The sequence below is a fragment of the Artibeus jamaicensis genome, unplaced genomic scaffold, assembly GCF_021234435.1.
Source record: "Artibeus jamaicensis isolate MK-2021 breed Jamaican fruit bat unplaced genomic scaffold, CSHL_Jam_final scaffold_369, whole genome shotgun sequence".
Classification (NCBI taxonomy): domain Eukaryota; kingdom Metazoa; phylum Chordata; class Mammalia; order Chiroptera; family Phyllostomidae; genus Artibeus; species Artibeus jamaicensis.
In genome coordinates this window covers 6,803,294-6,823,229 of record NW_026522042.1, presented here as the reverse complement: position 1 = coordinate 6,823,229, position 19,936 = coordinate 6,803,294, and the positions used below count along the sequence as shown (strand labels likewise).

Sequence of the window (19,936 nt, the reverse complement as noted above, 5' to 3'; positions counted from 1 at the left end):
AACAATAATTAAATGATACCTGAAGAACATCATCTTGCGTTGAGAGCTTTTGCAAACTATATGCAACACATTCCATGTTTTGTACTCCTTCTGGAGAAAAAAATTTTTCAAATACTACATCTCTTAAAATGATGTCTTACATATTTAAAACTTCTTCACTATTATGTATTTTTTATTACATGATTCTGTTACTGTTGTCTTTACTATAACCATAATTAAATCCCTTAGCCACGATGTGTTTCTCTGCATAGATCTTCCTTTTTCTTTCTGTGTTCTAGGAAGGAAAATTAGAAGAGGTGAACACAATCTTAGCTGTTCACGACACCTATAAACCCGAATTCTATAATGATGACTCTTGGGTTGAATTCATTGAGCTAGATATCGATGACCTTGATGAAAAGACTGAAGGATCAGACACAGACAGACTTCTGAGCGATGACCGTCAGAAATCACTTCACATCCTCGGGGCAAAGGATGATGACTCTGGACGTACCAGCTGTTACGACCCAGACATTCTGGAGGCTGATTTTGATGCTGGTGACGTGGGCGATGGTACCTCCGAGGTTGCTAAGCCACAGAGGTTAAAAGGGGAAGCAGATCTCTTGTGCCTTGATATGAAGAATCAAAACAACCTGCCTTTCAGTGATGCTCCCCCTGCTACTCAGGAGCCCGGTGTTATCCTAGCAGAGGAAAACAAACCCAGACCACTTCTTCTCGGTGATGCTGAGTCAACTCATCCGGCTGCCCATGCTCAGCTAAGCAATCCGAGCTCACTGGCCAACATTGACTTCTACGCCCAGGTAAGCGACATCACACCAGCAGGGAGTGTGGTCCTTTCCCCGGGCCAAAAGAATAAGGCAGGGATACCCCAGTGTGACCCGCATCCAGAAGCGGTCTCGTTCTGCCAAGCAAACTTCATCATGGACAACGCCTACTTCTGCGAGGCAGATGCCAAGAAGTGCATCGCGGCGGCCCCGCATGTGGAGGTCGACTCCCGTGCAGAGCCCAGCTTTAACCAGGAAGACATTTACATCACCACAGAAAGCCTTACCACTACTGCCGGCAGGTCTGGGACCTCAGAGCGGCCCCCGAGCTCCGAGACGCCCGTCCCAGACTATACCTCCATTCACATAGTACAGTCTCCGCGGGGCCTCCTACTCAACGCCATGGCCTTGCCCTTGCCCGACAAAGAGTTCCTGTCCTCTTGTGGCTATGTGAGCACAGACCAACTGAACAAAATCATGCCGTAGCCTTTGATATGATTTCCCGTGAGCTAAATATTTAATGGCAAAGAGTGGGCTGGGGCCTGAGTGCTTAAACCAAAACAATGTTTAAATCTTTTGGGGCTGGGGGGGGGGGGGGGGGGGGGGAGGGGAGCGTGGCTTCTAAATGCCTTTTCCTGAAATGTTGAAACATGATGTTAAAAAATAATAATGAGAACACTTAATCAGATAGATATTCCTGTTGCAAATTGTAAATATTTTAAAGAATTGTCTCAAAAGATTGTTTAGTGATTGTCTTGTTATCGTGGGTGTTACTATTGTGATGCTATGCATTGAATGGCTGTATTTTTAATGTAGAGGTAAATCATGCTTTTTGAAAAAGCGAACAATCAGGTGGCTTTTGCATTTCAGGAAAATCGAATGCACAGTATAGCACAGGCTAGTTTTGTTTTTTTAATGTGATTGGGAGCTGGGAATACAAGTATGAAGAGAAAAAATAGTTTGGATATGTAAGATTTATTTTGACATAGAATTGATGACGATATTTTTCATATGCACACTTCAAGCATGGCTGTTTTATACCACACCACCTACTGTGTGCTGACGGGCAGGTGGACCCATCGGAAGGACACGCCAGCAGCAGTCGCAAGCTGGCATGAGGCTCTGGTCAGCGCACCTCCAGAAAACAAATAGACAAGTTAGTTTTTTACAGAGCCCTTTTTATACCTCCCAAACTCCTGAAACACTTCTGAAATGATTGTAGTCACCCAAACGACGAGTCACCCATGCTCGTCTTAGCTGAATTTTTTAAACCAGTCTTTGTTCATTTAGGAATCTCTCAAAATGTTTGCACAGGCCCATGTATCATGAACCAGAAAGCAAACACACAACAAAACCCTTTCTTCCCCCAATCGCGGTTCACGCCAGAGCACCAGGTCCTAAGAGAAGTGGAAGTGACAGCTGGTTCAGGTAGAGGAGGGCACGGTGGGAGAGTCGCGCAAGCAGCGGGCGGTGCAGCGGGCGGTGCAGCGGGCGGGGCTCAGTGTGCAGGGTCAGGAGAGGAAAGCCCAGACCCTGGGCTGCAGGCTCTGGGCAGGCGCAGCCCGCGCTCCCCCCGAGTTACCCAGGCAGGGAGTGGGGTGCAGGGAGCACTATGTAAGTCAAAGCAGGTCATAATGAAACTAAGCAGATGACGGAGGAGTAAAGAGTGTAGGAAACGGGTTTTGTCTCAAAGCATCGGGCCGGACGCAGACTCGTGATTTACGGTGATGAGGAGAAACAGGAGCACGTGGTTCTAAATCCCCACCGATAGCTCCACGTTTACTCACACCAACAGCACAAACTCTCTTCCGTGCCCGGCCTTGTATAGGGTTTATTTAAAGTAGTAGAAGAAGATATTACATCATTTTTTATTCCCCCTTGAATGGAAGATCATCAGAAGAAAACCAAGGGGCCCAAGCCATTTATGAATTATCGCTCAGTCCCTTAATAACCTAAACATCATGCTTTGGAGCATCAGGACAGCTCCCCCAAGAGTTTTTATCAAAAGGAGAAGAATCTTATCTCAGTGAAGAAGCCTTCTCACTTTAAGTGTTTTTTTTAAGGTGAATAAAACTTTTAAGTTCGCTTTAAGTTGAATAGTATTTGCCATTTAGCATAGGTCTTTTTAGGAAATAAGCCCAATGGTTGGCAATTTTAAGTCCCCTATTTCTCGCAAGGACAGTGAAGAGCTTGAATTGGGTGTTTAAAGTGCAACATGTTCCTTTGTAACAATTGATGTTTCATAGACTTTCCGCTACTTTGCTGCTATGGTTTTCTCTACGAGCTACATAATTTAGTTTCATATAAAAGTTCATCGCTGTAGAACCTAATTCAACTTAAAACTGTGTGTTTGGGAAAACTATCTTACTGTTTCACAATAGGCTGACAACATTTCTCTCGCCAAAAATAGCTAAATACCTCAATCAGTCTCAGAATGTCATTTTGGTACTTTGCTGGCCACACAAGCCATTATTCACTAGTATGACTAGTTGTGTCCCGCAGTTTATATATTTGACTTTCTTTATGTCTGTGGATTTTTTTTCCTTCGAAGTTTAATAAATTTATTTTCTTGGATTCATGATGGTCTGCGTCTCTTGTCAAACACACACATGCAAAGGAAGCATCCTGCCCCTGACTTCACACCAAGTCCTTCTTGTTGTAAGCGGACCTCGGTGTGGTTGGCTTAAACACATGGACAGGAGTATGGAGATTCTTATTCTGTGCGGGAATATGGAGACGCGGTGGAGGCATCTCCCAATCTTTCTGTGCAGAAGCAGGAGCCCGACCTACAAACGCCCTGCTGGCCTGTCTGGACTGCACCCTCTGGGGCTCTCGGAGTCCTGTTTTGGATGCATTCGAGTTTGTGTGGCATGTGTGGCGTGTGTGGAGGGGGAGGGGAAGCTTGAGTCTTTCAGCTTCATTTCTAGCTTGAGCATGTCTCCTGAAGGAGGGAAGGGGGCTACCAGGCACACAGCGCTACCAGGGAAGCAGATTGGAAGTTGGGCCTGGGAGGGAGGCACTGAGGTGGGTAGTTCAGGAGCCTGAGAGTGCAGGGAAGTGGGGCAGCCCCGGTTCCCCCGCAGGAGGCCCCAGGTGGGCTTCACCAAGTAACAGTCTCCTGGGCAGTGGGAGTCTGTCAGGGCCCTGAGAAGGCCCCTGAGCAATTAGTTTTTGCTTTAGCAAGTTGGATGCAAACAGCTGTGACTTTTCATAATACCAGAGGGTTACCTTCACTGCAGGAAAAAAAATTCTCCACCTCTGCCTCTGCCTTCGGAGCCACCGTTGCCTGAAAGAACCGTGCGCAGGTGAAGCCTCAGCTGCCTTCTTCCTTATGTGGAAATACAGTTTGGAAAATTGTGTCTCCTCTTTCACTACGACTTTGGAACACATACTGCTTCAACGTCCATCAAACAAGGGTCACCATTTAACATCAGATTTTTGTTCCCTACATAAGCTAAACCAGCCTTATGACATCATAAGTTTATCATGTAAACATATGTGGGTGCTTTAGGGAATCTGGAGCAAAGGGAGAGGACTGGAACAACATACTCCTTTCTGTTTAAGAAGATTAATGTCACATCGAAGATGGTTACACATGTGTCCCTGCATTCAAGCTTCTCAGGTAGACTAACACTGAAGTCTATTTATATGTTGCAATATTTACCAACGTACCTAGTTTTACACCAAAATACAAAGCGTCTTTCCATGTTCCCTGCTTAGGGTAAGAAATAGGGGAAAACTAAACATTGCTTAAATCCATGCTCCTCAGTGTGGAACTCAAGACCCCACATAATTCGCCCAATAGTCTTTGCAGGCTTAATAGCTAAGAGCTGAGTGTAAAGGGCACAACTTCTGAAAAAGAATTTGACCTTGGTTAACATTCTTGGTTAGCATCCAGGCTCTGCTCCCTTGGACATCTAATAAGAGCTTTACATCAACTATGTTACACAGCCCAAATTGCTTATGTTTAAAATGATCTTTGATAAATGACATCTGGATGGGGAGAAACAATACCTGGAAAGAAACCATATTTGTGACTTCAGTGTGGTGACTCTTGTAACTGAGCATGTCCCCTATGGGGACACTGGAAGCAATGTCTATGGGGTATGACAAGAGCTGTTGGCTCCAATGGGGCATTGAGCTTCTAAGGCGGTGGCTGGGTGGCGGGGAGGGGGGTGTACAGCCGGGAGACCTTCACCTACCCAACAGGAGACTCATTCCTTTGCACGGAAGCTGTCAGTTGGGGAGGAAAGGAAAGAAAACAGTGGACAGCTGTGTAAACAACCTGCATGGGCTGTTGCCATGACTACAACTATAAAGCAGAAAGCCTGGTGCTGCCCTGTCCTCTGTCCTTCCTGTCCTACATTCTCCTGAGTAGACTGGGGCCAGCTGCGGTCTGTGGCTGTCTGGGGGATGTTTACTTGAACCTAAGAGGATCCCCTTGCGGATATAGCAAGACGTTTGCCACTCCTTGAACAGAGTGTGTCCCCACCCATCTGTGTCCTTGCTCACATCCCCCACCTGAAAAGCTCCCACTTACCACTGCTGCCTGCTGAGGTTTGCCGCCTCCTTCAGGAAGCCCCCCACCCTGATTCCCATGAAATTTTAATGAATCGCTTTGTTCTCTGACCCACTTTCAATGATTCAGACTCTGGTGGTTAGCACACCTGACAATGCCTGGGATGGGTTTGCTAACACATGTCCCGGGGCATACCTGTTCCCGACTAGTTCTTAAGTGAGGGATTCCATGATCAAATAAGTTTGGAAAACACTTCCACTACACTGCCCTCTGGGGGAGCCGGAGAGCACGTTGACACTTCAAAGCTTCTACAGTTTTAAAAAAAAAACCTAAAAACAATAAATCTAATATTTAAATGTTTAAATCAAATATGATTTTCCCCATTCAACTATGAAAAATAGGATAAAGGAGTAGCCATTATTCTATCTATTGATACTGGGAAAAGCTGCTCTAATCAAACTAATTAGCAGGCCTGGCAGGAAATACAGCTAAAATACATTTCAGATAAATGTGAGTGTGAACAAAGCCGCTTTACATTATATCATTAAACTTCCCTTCTGACTAAAACTTCCTCAAAACTAAAAAGCGAGGGGAAACAAAAGAAAAAGTGAACAAATGAGACTATATTTAACTGAAAAGTTTCTGTGCAGCAAAGGAAAATACCAACAAAACAAAAAGACCAACTGCTGAATGGGAGGATACGGCCAATGGGATACATCCAATAAAGGGTTAATAAGTAAAACCTATAAGAAACTGATACAGCTTAACACCAGAGAGTCAGTTCACTTAGAAAATAGGCAGAGACCCTGAATAGGCAGTTCTCCAAAGATGACATACAAGTGGCCAATAGACATACGAAAAGATGCTCAACTTCACTAATCATCAGAGCAATGCAAATTAAAACCACAATGAGAGTTCCTCTCACACCTGTCAGAATGGCCCGAATCCATAAATCAGCAAGCGGCAGGTTTCTCTGGGTGAGGGTGTGGAGAAAGGGGACCCCTCCTGCACTGCTGGTCGGGATGCAAATTGGTGCAGCTGCTTTGGAGAACAATGTGCAGGTTGCTCAAAAAAATTAAAAATAGAACTGCCTTATGACCCAGCAATTCTACGTCCGGTTATTTATTAAAGAAACCCAAAACACTGATTGTAAAAGATATATGTAGCCCTACAATCGCTGCAGTGTTGCTGACATTAACCACACTGTGGAAGCAACCCAAGGGTCTGCTGATGGAGAAAAGACATGTGGTGCATACATGCAGTGCAATATTATTCAGCCGTAAAAAAGAACGAAAGCTTGCCATTCGTAACAACGTGGATGGACTTAGAGGGCACTGTACTACGTGAAATGAGTCCAACAAGGACAAATACCATATGGTTTCTGTTATATGTGGAATGTAAAGAACAAAACAAGCCAAAACAAAAAGAAATTCATAGATACAGAGAACAAATTGATGGTTGCCAGATGGGAGGGGGTGTTGAGGTTTGGGCAAAAAAGGGGACGGGATTAAGATGTAAAGATTAGCAGCTGTAAAAAAAAAACAGTCCCAGAGATGGAATGTACAGTAGAGCATATAGTTACTAATATTGTAATGACTACATATAGTGCCAGGTGGGGGGACTAGACTTAACAGGGCAATCACTTCGTAAGTTATAGAAATGTTTAATCACTATGCTGTACACCTGAAACTAATGTAATACTGTATGTCAGCTGTAAGCGAATTTTTTATTAGAACAAAATAAAAGGCAAAGCAGGTGCATGATTAAAATAACTACAGATTCTTCTCATCGCAACTCAGGCACATTTCTTTTTTTCATATATGGAAGAGCATTTTCTAAGAAAGAAATCACAGAGAGTTCTTCATCTTCTCCATGACAATGAACTTCTACTTCTCTGCTGAGACAGACTCTCTGAATTCCCCGCCCCCTTCAGCTGGAAGACAGGAGGTGAAGGATTAACACCTGGGGCTTAACCAACAATTAACAAATTCTCTTTCTCAGTCTGTGCACCCCCTGCTTGCTGAGGCGCGGCACTTGCTTGCTGTGCTGCTACAGAATGCTATGTATCTGTTTTACGAGAACAAAAATAATTCGCTCCTTATTGCTGTCTGCCCAATTTTTAAAAAAATAATAAGTCACCCAGACAGAACTTCAAACATAATAGATCGCTTCACGGTAATCCCAGGAAGCAGTCTTTGTGGGGTTATATAGAAAAGCAATTTTCGGTTGATTAAAAAAAAAGACTCTACACAATTACTCTGCGAGCTTGAAATGTTAGCAGCATTTTCTGTTGAGCATAAAGTCATTTGTCAGGAAATTGTATGCACTTTGTCTTCCCCAGCAGAGCTGCAGTCAGAACTCCAAAGTGGGGAGATTCCTATCATTAGCTCCCCTTCAGATGGTACCCGAAAATAAAACTGATTTGCACAGGATTTTGCTGTGATAAAGCGCTTTCACATGTACTTTTTAAAACATAACAAATCTGTGTTAAAGGCAAGCCAGACATTTCTCTTTTTTTGTTGTTTTTTTTTGGGGGGGGTTGGGTTTTTTTGTTTTTTTAATATATTTTTTCCTTTAATATAATTAATTTTATTTAGTTATTTTTCAAGTACAGTTTTTTGTCTATTTTTCCCATCCCAGCCTCCCCCGCCCCTTGCTCCCCACCTCCCTCCCATTTCCACCCCCCTTAGTTCTCGTCCCTGTGTCCTTCCTATTTGTTCCTCCAAATCCCTCCCACTTTTTCCCCTTAACTTCCCTTCCTTCTCCCCTCTGGTCACTATCCCCTTGTTCTCTATTTCAGTGTCTTTGTTTTTTTTTCTCAGAAAAATAAAAATCGACCTGCCTTTTGACCCAGCGATTCCACTGCTAGGATTATATCCTAAGAATCCTAAAACATCAATATCAAAGAACCTATGCACCACAATGTTCATAGCAGCACAATTTACAATAGCCAAGAGTTGGAAGCAACCTAGGTGCCCATCAGTAAATGAATGGATCAAAAAATTGTGGTACATATACACAATGGAATTCTATGCTGCAGAGAGAAAGAAGGAGCTACTACCCTTTGCAACAACATGGATGGAACTGGAAAGCATTATGCTGAGTGAAATAGGCCAGGTGCTGAAAGACAAATACCATATGATCTCACCTTTAACAGGAAGCTAAACAACAGACATTTCTTTTAACGTTTTACAGAAGAGAAAACCACGGCTCAGGAAACCCAAGAAGATCTCCCAGCATTAACAAACTAGTAAGTGGTGAAACCGGGACAAAAGTGCAGACCTTGTGACCAGTCCTGTATTCTAAGGTTCTAAGAACAATGTCAACTATAACACCGCATGATGGCAGGGTGGGGGCAGGGAACTTCTGGTCCTATTCTCAGTGTGGAGAAAATGGAGAATTGTTATATAATATCCATGGATGCAAAGAATACCCTGCTAAAGACCAAAGATTCTTTTCCTGCTAAACATAACCAGCGGTCTGCTACCAAATGTTTAACCCCCGTTCTGCAGGAGGTGGGGGGCATCTAGGTTTGTACCATTTGCCAGTTTCCACGGTGTAAGCACTGCAGATGAGGCCAATTTTCAGCGGTCAGTGTTTTGTCCCTGAACGCACAGTTGGGAAGCGGTTGTACACTCAGCTCTCAGAAGACTGTACAAATGGCACCAGCACACCGCTGAGTCTACAACAGCCTTATAATTCCGTCCAGTGGGGGACGTTTTTTGTAACGGCTCGGGGCACTTCTACCTATCGTTAAGCACTTACCATGTGCCAGACACTGTTCTAAGGCCTTTGTATCCATGGACTTATTTTAATCCTTGCATCAATCCAATGAGGTAAACTCTATAATTCTGTTACTCCCAGTTCACTGCAATGGAAGCTGAGGCACACATCATGAACTTGACTGAACTGACGAACGTAATGAACGTTGGAGCAGGATGAAGCACAAGCACTCAAGCTCCAGGGTCCCTGCAGTCAACTCGGTGCTGATCTGCTTCCACATAATGATAGTGTCCACATCTGACGTAAATGATAACAGAAGCCAGCCAATGAGTTAGCTCGTAGAGATCCAGGCAGACAGTTCACCTCCAGTATTGCTTATCTTCACACGACATAGCATCGTCTCCCCAGACCTCCAGGGACAACCGTGTAGGTGAATACATGGGGAAAACAGCGATAGTCAATTGTCGGCTCTGAGTCATTGCATGGCGGTGGTGATTTCATCTCGCGCCTCTTCCCTTTGCTCCAAGTTTGCTGCTGGCCACTGAGCAGAGCTGGACCATAGACCTCTCTGAAGGAGGGATGCAGTGAATGGAGGTAGGTCGAACTTATTTACACTCTCTGCTCTTCGTATTCACCCAAACACCTCCAAACCAGGCTGTGCAGAAAGATGGTACTTCACGGTCTCATTCCAGCCACTCCATTCGAGGGATGTAAAAGAAGGGGCAGACCCAAAAAGTCCCTCCATGCCTGTGAATTCAGGGCTTCCAGCTGACCTCCCTCAGAAGACAATTGCAGGCCAGTAAAATAAGCGGGTGAGATGAAAGGCTGCGCAGACCACCTGAGGCCTGGCCCATGGAAGGCAGCCTGGCGCTGGGAGGCTGGGGGTGGGAGCTGGGCAGGGGGCCCACTCTGCAGACCGTGGGGAACCCTGGATACCTTATACAGGCGGGTGACGTGGGATAAAGCCAACAGCCTATGCTCCTGGGAGCCAGCCAGTGCCTCAGTTTCCCCATTTGTGGACTAAGGGTCCTGGGCATGTAGTGTAGAGGCGTGCTGTTCAATATGGTAACCACCAGCCACATGTATCTTGTGAGCACAAGATAAACACCAGATTTCCAAGACTTAGTACAAAAATGAGAATGTAAAATATCTCATTAATAAATTTCTATTTTGATTCCATGTTAAGATGGTAATATTTTGGATACATACTGGGTTAAATGATATATTGTATTTAAATTTTAAGGTTATGATTAACTAGAGAGAATTACAACATTATCGGGGAAATTTTATTTTTATCTCATGGACACACGTGAAAAAAGGTAAACGCCTAATAGAGGTTCTTCTCACAGAGACCTCCAAGCCCCGGCCTTTGACACCTTTCTCACCGATAATCCCCCCTCCTTCAAAACACCCAAGTGGGATTCCCTCACTTCTTCAGAAAAACCTTGGCCCGCTTCCTTGAAGGTCCATTTGTCTCCTGCCCCCACCTCGCCCCAGACAATGGCTGAGACAGTACAAGGTCAATACTGTCTTCCCTCACTGTTCAAGGTCGAAGACACGGAGCTTTGGCAGGTTCCTGCAGGGTGAAGGGTCACGGTGCCTGTGAGAGGCAGAGACCGGCTCCCCTCTGTCTCCAAAGCCAGGCTTCTGTCTGCGCCACAGTGCTTCCTATCACGCCTCCCTGCTCCCGGGTCCAAGAAAACCCAGAGAGTCATCTAGGAGCCAACACTTTTAAGAGGCTTTAAGAACGGTTACTGAGCACCTGCTGGGCACCAAGGATTTTCTAGATGCGGAGGGTGCGAGTGCAACAGAGGCTCTGCCCTCAGCCCTGAGTCCCCATTTACTCCCTTCCCACGGGTCCTTACCTCACTGGCCCTTCATTTCCGTTAAAACTCGTGAGTGCAAGTAACGAAAACCAAAGGCTGGCTTAGGAAAAAAAAGAAGGAAGAATTTGTCTATAAATTCATGGTGGTATCTCACAAAATCCAAAAACAGGAGTAAGAGATTGAAATGAGACATTGGAACGATGTCAAAATCCTGTGAGAAATTTCTTTCCATCATTGGTTTCAGCCTCAGCTCACGCTCTCTCTCTCCCCTCCACCCCCACTGCGACTGGAAGAAAAAGGCCGTCTCCACAGCACTGCCCAGTTGTTATCACTTCATTTCTAGCTACTCAAAGAGAATAAGGAGTGACGTCTGGATATGCATTTTAAAGAGCAGGAGGGAGAGTCCAAAGTGCCTAGTCTGGGTCAGGTTCTCATGTTCATCCTTGTACTTGTCTGGGGGGGGGGGGGAGAGGCAGTCACATACCATAAACAAGCATACTTAAATTGTCACCACTAAAATCTTCTTTTCTAAGTGAAGACGTTTCTTTTTTCATTCTGGATTTTCATTGTTTATTTTCCTCATAGCTTTTGGTATTAAACAGAATTCTATGCCCAGATTTTTTCAAGTTCACTACATTCAGAATTGACCAAGATTATAGCAGGAATTCATGTTGGAAGAGCAAGTGATTATTACCAGGGTCAATGTGTGGAACGAAGAGGCGTCTGCTACCAACAGTCCAAACGTGGGGAGTGGGGCTGTTGGGTGAGGAGTGGGGCTGTTGGTAGCAGACCACCCGTCTAGAAAACAGAGCCCACCCATCGTCCCTGGTGGCGTAGCCCAGAGCCTCAATCCCAGCATGCTCCGTGGTTGACATCCGGCCGGCTTTAGCCGACTGAAGCATATGATAAAATGGGTTTTTCCTGATTGGCTCTCCGAAGTTCAATTATTTGTTTAAGAGTCAGGTTAATTTATGTGAAATTTACCATAGTAAGTTCTTCACCTACCAAATGCTCTGCATCACTACTTAGTGTGGCAAGAAGAGTTTCAGAAGGAATCCAAACTCTTCCACAATCAACATTTTACAGAAGTAAAATCGAAGGAAAAGTTGGTGATTCTTGGCCTAATGTCATGTAGGAACTAATCTAAATGTTCTGACGGTTTGGATGCATGTGAGGGATTTGGAGTGTTCATCTCATCTTTGAAGAGCACACATATTGGAGAAGTAATAACAGAAGATGAGGATGACCAGCTTCATCTGTCCCATGGAATGATGGGCACATAGACAGGCTTCCCACTGTGTTGACAGTCTATGAACAGCTGGAGTCTCTGAGCACCCAGGGCGGTGGCTCACACCAGATCATTCACTGCTGTGCTCCAGGACACCTGAACTGCAGTAAGGATATTTTCATGATAGCTCACCTGTATTTTTATATGAGGGGGGACCCAAAACACAGAATGTATTTATTTAAAAAATTATGTATTTATTCTTACATGTTTAAATTTCAGTCATCTTCAAGGTTCTCTCCATTTGATGCGATACACCTATTGAGACGGTTTTTCCACTGTTCAAAACAGTTTTTGAACTTGTCGATTTGGATGCCTTTTAGCTTCTGCCATTTTTTTGTTTCACTTCTTCCACATCAGCAAAACATTTCCCTTTGAGGACTTTTTTCATCCAAGAAAACAAAAAAAAAAGTCGTTTGGGGCGAGATTGGGTGAATAGGGAAAATGGGTAACAGGGGTCGTGATATTTTTGGTCAAAAACTGAACATTCAGCTTGTTGTGGGCAGGTGTGCTCATAAATCACCCATCATGAAATCAGCAAATGCATTGAAAGACCCTTCAGAAAAAACTCACTGAAGTTAAACGCAGACTCTCACGACAACACCAGCTTGTATACTGATACAGATGGGTTCCTAGAACACCCCCTAGTGGAGAAAGCCTGTAGTACAAGGAACCTAATCTCCAGAAGATAATTCCAGTTTTTTTGTGGGGTCGCCCCTCATAAATTCTTTTTATAATAAATGACAAATAGATTAATAAGTCTCTTGTAGTTACCAGCTTCAATATTTTAACTCACTTTAAAAGACTACTGAATTTCACAGTTTTAAAAGTATATCATCTAAAAGTTGATATACTTTTAATATACGCTGTTTTTAAATTTTTTTAATTTATCTTTAGAGGGGAAGGAAAGGAGAGAGGGAGAGAAATATCGATGTCTGGTTGCCTCTCATGCGTCCCCTGCTGGGAACTGGCCTGCAACCCAGGCATGTGCCCTGACTGGGAATCGAACCACAATCTTTGGTTCACAGGCCCGCGCTCAATCCACTGAGCTACACCAGCCAGGGCACAAAAGTTTAATTATTTTAATGACAACCAAATATTAAGACAAAAATAACATGATAACACCTGACACAGGGACACTAACTTGTATTTCTTCACAAATTTTAGCCAACTGTTTTCATATAGTTTATTGTCTATTTACTTAGGAGATAGCTAAAAGAGTTATTATACTCCCATCAGGGAATTAACTTGTCTAGGGCCACACAACTAGTTAGAATATCTGGAACTAAAACTCTGATCTCCTCACTAAGAGTTCTGTGTTCTGTCCTTACTTAAACTATATGAACTTTTGTGTGTGTTAAAGGAAAGATTTATGGTATATAAATCAAAATGTTAATAAGCTACCTCTGGCAGGTAAGACTATGGGTTTCTAAATTTTCTTATTTTTCATTTGATTTAATTTCCTGCATTTTCTATAATTTGGGTTTATTATTTGAGTTACAAGATAATATGTAACATATTTTTAGATTTCTATTAAAATATATTCCTATCATATCTTTCTCCAAAAGTCAAAATGCAGGGAAAGGAACTCGAGAGTTCTAGTTTTGGGTTTTTTTTTCCCTTTAGTCAAGGGTTTCGTATTTTGTTGTTCCTATTATTTTAATTTTCTTTGAAATTGGGTATATGTAAACTTATTTAAGTCGTTGTCTTCAGTCATATGAGCAGTGCTTTGAAGGGTTAAACTCAGGGTATTGCAGAATTTAAGATTTTTCCAGCAGCTTCAACTTTGTGATTATTCAGGAAAGTCATTGGCACACAAATCTATAATTATTCATAATAAAGGGTATCTTTGTAAAATGAAAATATTGTCAATAGTCCTGCTCAGACATGTGACTTGGTGGCCTATGTAAGCATACCCATTACAGGCTTAACTCTAAGCCTGTAAATGCCTCCAGGTTATGGAACCGAACTCTAAAGACAACCAATCACAGTCAACTAGGCATTGAGCTAGAGCCAATCAGTAATTTCCTTGATTTGCTCTCGCCTTTTCTCTATAAAAGTCTCTCCGCAGCTCCTGTTGGTAGTGCCTTCCTAACCACTTCTGGTTTGGCACTGCCCGTGGAATTGACTTTTCCTCAAATAAACCCTTAAAATTTTAATACGCCTCAATTTAACTTTTAACAACACCAAAGTAGCCTAAGAAGTGAGTTGGTTGCCTGGAATTACTGGTACCCCAGTAAGGTACGGCTTATTTCTGAGTGGTTCTGAAATGGCTTCCACTGCAAGATGACATTTAATATCCTCAGCTCCATTCTGCTACTATTCTCTGCCTGGCGTTCCTGCCGAGTCTAAATAGTGCACTATTTCCCTTTAGATCTGCATGGGAAATATAATTCACTCACTTGCAGATGCATCATAGTGAATTTTAGTTTTCATAAGTAAGGTACCTTTGTGGGGGTCAAAAATCAGTGTTGAGGCTGTGAATATTGTAAAGGAGGAAAATTTTTCTCTTCTACTCTTCTAGGTTCTGTGGCTGATTTAAGAATTAAGCTGGCATCAAACAGATTAACAGAGAAAAAATTTAATTAGGTTTTTAGGAGCCCCACTTAAGGCGGCCTGAAGATTCAGGGTTATGGACCACCCTGGGCTAAGGAAGAGGGTAGGGCTCCAGGGTTACAAAGGGGAGGAAGGCAGGTTTGGGGAAGACAAAGAGAGAAAACTAAATGTTTCACGAACAAAGGTTGCTCCGCGGAATAGGTAAGTCTGTCAGGTGAAGTTGTCTTTGATCAAGCTCTCTTCCTGGTCCAGGCCCCCTTCCTAAAGTAAATGACACAAAAGGCTTACATCTACTCCATTCTCAGGGCTTTTTAGTGTCTACAGTTTCTCAACATAATCAGCTAAAAATAATCCTTATGCCAAAGAGGCATACTCTGGGGTGGAATATTCTGCTACCCTTCAGTATTTTAATTCCTTTTGTAAGGCTACAGGGAAGAAGTAACTGGTGTGTTTAAACTGGAGACAGCGGAATGAAATGAAAAACAGAATGTATTTTCCTAAAAACAACCATTTCCAGAGTGCAACAAAGTTAGGTGGCCTTCTCATTGGCATGTCGTATCCATTTACTGAGATCAAACATTTTAATAATTTAACGTAAGCCAATCGTTTTAAATTATTTGTGTTTTAGTATTTGGTTGAAAATCAGCCTGGAGTCTGCAGCTGGGTGCTTTAGAAAGCAGTTTAGCGTGCGGACTATTTACTCAGGAGTGCCCCCTGGGGGCAGCATCTGTGGCAGGAAGAAGGAAGCAGGAGTGGGCAGGAGGTCAAGCTGCAAGGCAGGCCCGGGGAAGCCTTGGCTGACCCCACAGAGGCTTATGGGCGTGGGATGCCCTTCTGCATGGTCCTGCGTCAGCCAACATGTCCAGGCCCTCGTCCCCCTGCCTCAGATGAGGTGGGAGTAAAAACTGCTACAGCCCTTTTGGAGAGCAATTGTGCATCAGTGAATAGAACTGCATAAGCCCATACCCTGTGACTTGCCAGCATTACTTGCTTGTGTGGGCTTCTGAGAAACTCTTGCAAAGGTTCAGGAGGACCCATGATGGGGAACAGGAGTCTGGGTGTTGTCGACCACCAAAGGACTGCACAAACAGCAAGGGCGAATTCACGTAACAGCCCCATCAGTGGCAGAGACAACAAAATAATGTTGGTGCACCATCCTTTTACAGCCCGCTGTTATCTCCTGACAGCATCTCTGAACATGGAAGCTATGGAAGCTAAGGTGTGGATGGGGAAGTACTGTGTGCTCAAGATCCCTTAGCTAAAAAATGGCAGAACCAGAAATTAAAGGCAGGAATTCTAGCTTTGAGAGGTCATGCTTTCCATCACTGCCCCAAGCATAGGTCTTTGGCACAGAATGTCGAGTGGGAAAGGACTAAGTGATTGACTTAGCGATCTTAACCCTGCCTTGCGTCCTGACTCCGTCCGAAAGAGCCAAACCTCCTCCTTGACCCTAACAAAGAAATGTTTGGAATAACCACATTCACCTGTGATCCTTCTGCATAGCCGATTGACACAGTATTTTCTAGGCTCATTTTTAAAGAAATGTTTACACTGATTCGCAAACAGTGACTGTTGGTGACAAACTACAAAAAGGGTCTCAGCTGATGTCTGTGTTCCTCCTGGGAGATATGCAATGCCTAGGTACAGTCAACAGGGGGAGCTGCACAGCTCCACCTCTGCAGCTCAAGCATTCCCATCACAAACATTAAAGCTCCTGAACTTCCGAGCCACGCAAATGAACAGCAGGGGAGCCAGAGGAAGGTGAAGAACCGTGGGAAGAGCCTGCGGGAGTCAGAGACAGGACCAGCTTCCCAGGTGTGAGACTTGTGCAGTGACACAGAGCCCCGCGCATAGAACACCCACACTCAGGTTAATTCTCTGCTGGTCTGTCCTGACATGTTTAATATTTTTTTAGCAGAAGCCTGACGGTCTCATTTTGTACAGGGCCCCACAAGTTATATAGCCAGTTCTGGTCAGAAGGTTTGGAGCGTGGTGCTTCCAGACACATTTACCCTTCCCTAAGGATAGATTTGATGTAGGACTTTCTTCATCAGCTGTTTTTACTATCCAGGTCCAGCCATAAAGTCTTTCAATCAAACCCCCTCTAAAATTAGTTGGAAGATATTATGCCAGTGTTCAACTAGGCTCGGAGCTATAGCCAACCGAATACTTTTTTCCATGTCCAAATTCCACTCTCCTTCTGGGCAAGGATGGGAGTGAGTCCAACCAACACAGCCCCACAGAGGCACAGACCCGGTGCATGGGGTGGTTTTTACCTAATTCCTGCAAGTGATGCTGAGAGCCAGGGGGCCGCAGAACTGGGACCTGAAGTTGCAGGAGAAGCCAGAGCCATGGGACTCAGAAGCAGACACTGAACTACAGGAACCAGATTGATTAATTAAAGCCATTATGTCAGGAGAGCAAACAGGAAGTGAAAAGGGCAACCTGGCGTCGGTCCATTGCCCACCGCTCATTTTTTAGGTACCTTTCAGGTCTTGCTTTCATCTCACTGGCTCAGGGATAAGAGGACCACCATATTTAAAGCACCGCCCATTCATTGTTTAAATCAGTATCGTAGATTTGTGTTTCTTTCTTTGCACGTATTACAAGATTTTTACTTATCTGTTATTTACATGTTTATTAACTATTTCCCTCTCTAAATTGTAAGTCCTCTGGGGTCAGGACCAATGTCTGTTTGTTTCTTCCTAGTGCCCTCACAGATAGCAGAGTGGATGGTGCCCAGCAAATACTGCATTTCTTGAAAAACCAGACGGGTAAGTGCCGATGGTCTTAAAAAGGCAATCCAATGAGACTCACTGCAAAGAGGAGAGTATCTTATTTGTCTTGCTCTCCTTGGTGTCTAGACCCTCAGTAGCTAGTACCTTGCAAATATTTAATGGATACTTCAGAATAAATTAGTGAATGAAGTTATGTGTAACTTAGAAATCATCGATGTGTAGTTCACCTTAAAATCCTTACATATATAAATCAAAAGATTCTGATTTTTTTCCATTGTGTAGATGTATATACTTTACTTTCCAAATCAAAGTACATTTTAATGGATTCCAAGGTGCTTGCTTATATTCCTTTTGTTAGTATAGCATAATAATGTAATTCATTTCTCTCTCATGTTTTATCATGCGGTTTCTGAGCAAATACTCAGTGAATCCTTTGTTTCTCAATCAGATGGTATTTGATGAACGAAACAGTGACTACAGCATTCCCCTTTTAAAGATGAAATTATACGAGGCTCATACAGTTTCTCATTGACAGACATATTTTAAACTCACCAGGTTCTTTGAAAAAAATGCTAACATCTATAAACTGGAAGAGAAGCTTGTGATTCATTTCAGACTAGAAAAATCAAGCTAAACTTTCCTGATTGATGTCTGGTGTGTTGGTTTATTTCTTTGTATTCTGACTATGCTGGGCACTATGTATATACATACACAGATTCATATGTGTCTATGTGTTTGTATTAGAGTTTTCTCTTCCCCCAAGACACTGATAACACAGCAGGAGAGATACCAATCAAGCATCCCTAACAAATACAAGAGGCCAGCGTGGTCCAAAGTGTGATAGAAGCACAAAGCAAGGAAATGTAGATCACAGCTTGATATAATTAGGGGATGCCTCATGGAGAAGGTAGCATTTTAGGTGGGTCTTAAAACGGGTTTGTTTCAGTAACTATTATGATATAAGTGACTTGGAAGATTTTATATATGCTAGCTGGATAGAACCAGCAATTCAAAAGGCCATTTTTAATACCCCATGTGTTGTTACTAATGTCAAGAAAAGCTTATTTGGCAAGCTGGAAGTTTCACGTTTCAGCTCTTAAAAGATCAGATAGATAGATACAGCAAGCTCTTAAATGATCTTTAAAAATTAAAATATCTCTGGTGTAAATTTTTGTGTAACTAATGAAGAAAAGAACATGACAAAGTGGCACTTTCAAAACATTTTGATGAGCAATGTTTTATCTTAAGACCAGTTAAAAATCTTAAAATTTTAGCTCTGTTTGTTGGGGACCACTCTGCCTGGTTTCAGAAATTGTAACTACCACCATGGCTAAGGATGAGTGAGTGACCTCCAAATGCAAGCCACAGGAAACAAAAACTTGTCTCTGGTAGCAAACGCTGCCTCAGTTTCGTCTCCCTGCCCCCAAAGCATGGTTGGATAGTCAGAGAGGGATAAGACTCCTCACAGCGAGGGGCAACTTAAGCCAGACTCAATTGCTTGAGAAGCCATCATGAAAGGACTGGACGGGGGAAGGGGGGTGCAACAAAGACATAGCCCAAGTCCCCACATCCTCTGGGAGAAGCGCTTCCTGGCTCTAATCCACTTAAGCCTGAAAGCCTGATGGGGAGGGGTGCAGCTCCTTGCCTTGCTACAGCAGATCCAGGGAAATCTAGCATCACAAAGAACTCCTAAAAACTCCTGGGAAACCTGCTTTGCTAAGAGTGCTTTCATTCATATGTTAAGGGTCTGAGCAGGAAACCCTAAAGTTTCTGCAAACACCCTTCCTGACAGACTCTAACTCAGACTAAGCCCTTTGAAATGTTATCTACTTTTTGATCCTTGCCGCCCTGTATTCCTGTGTATTACAACCCAGTAAAAGCCTCTGGAGGAAGGGGCTCCAGGCCTTTTTCCTCTGAGAAACTGGCCACCTCTCCTCCCCGAGAAGATCATGTCTTGGTAGTGTTTACTTTCATCTGTAGCGGACAGGGGTACTTGAGGGCAAAGTTGCCCCCACACTATTAATTTAAAAACAACAACAAAAAAATAGTAATCAACCTTTCCAGTTTTACTGAATAGTATACAGCAAAGATCCACCCCAGATTTCCGGCTTTGATCCAGGTTTCTTGCCACCATGTTATGCTAACCCCCACATCAAATGGATGGGTTATTTTAGTATAGTTTACATGTTTCTGCTGGCCAAACTTTGGAGTTCATAACAAAAATTGATAAAAATAAATCTCCCACTGAAAAAGAGTAGATAGGGGAAAGTTGGCAGTGGATACACTTTCAAACTGTTTTTGAGCAAAAAATTTAAATTATAATTCATATTTTTGAACACTTACTTTACACCAGAAACTGCATTTAAACACTTTTAAAATGTGTCATTTCACTTAGTCATCTTAACAGTTCTATCAGGTAGGCATTATTATTAATGTCTCTTTTACAGTACAAAAGTTGAGGCAAGTATAATTGAGAACTCACCCACAGTCACCCAGGCGGCAAAGTTGGGGCTCGGATCCACCCT

The 19,936-nt window shown here is 43.3% G+C and overlaps 1 protein-coding gene across 4 annotated transcripts in view; it reads left to right on the top strand.

The window, feature by feature from the left end:
• The window catches only part of GHR (growth hormone receptor), a 217,114-nt gene extending 213,776 nt beyond the window's left edge, over positions 1 to 3,338 (top strand). For all 4 annotated transcript variants that reach the window (XM_053657235.1, XM_053657236.1, XM_053657234.1 and 1 more), the window contains one exon: positions 279 to 3,338. In XM_053657235.1, the coding sequence (XP_053513210.1) occupies positions 279 to 1,250 (972 nt within the window). In that variant the 3' untranslated portion in view covers positions 1,251 to 3,338. The remainder of the gene's footprint in view (positions 1 to 278) is intronic.
• Positions 3,339 to 19,936: the final 16,598 nt, after the last annotated feature.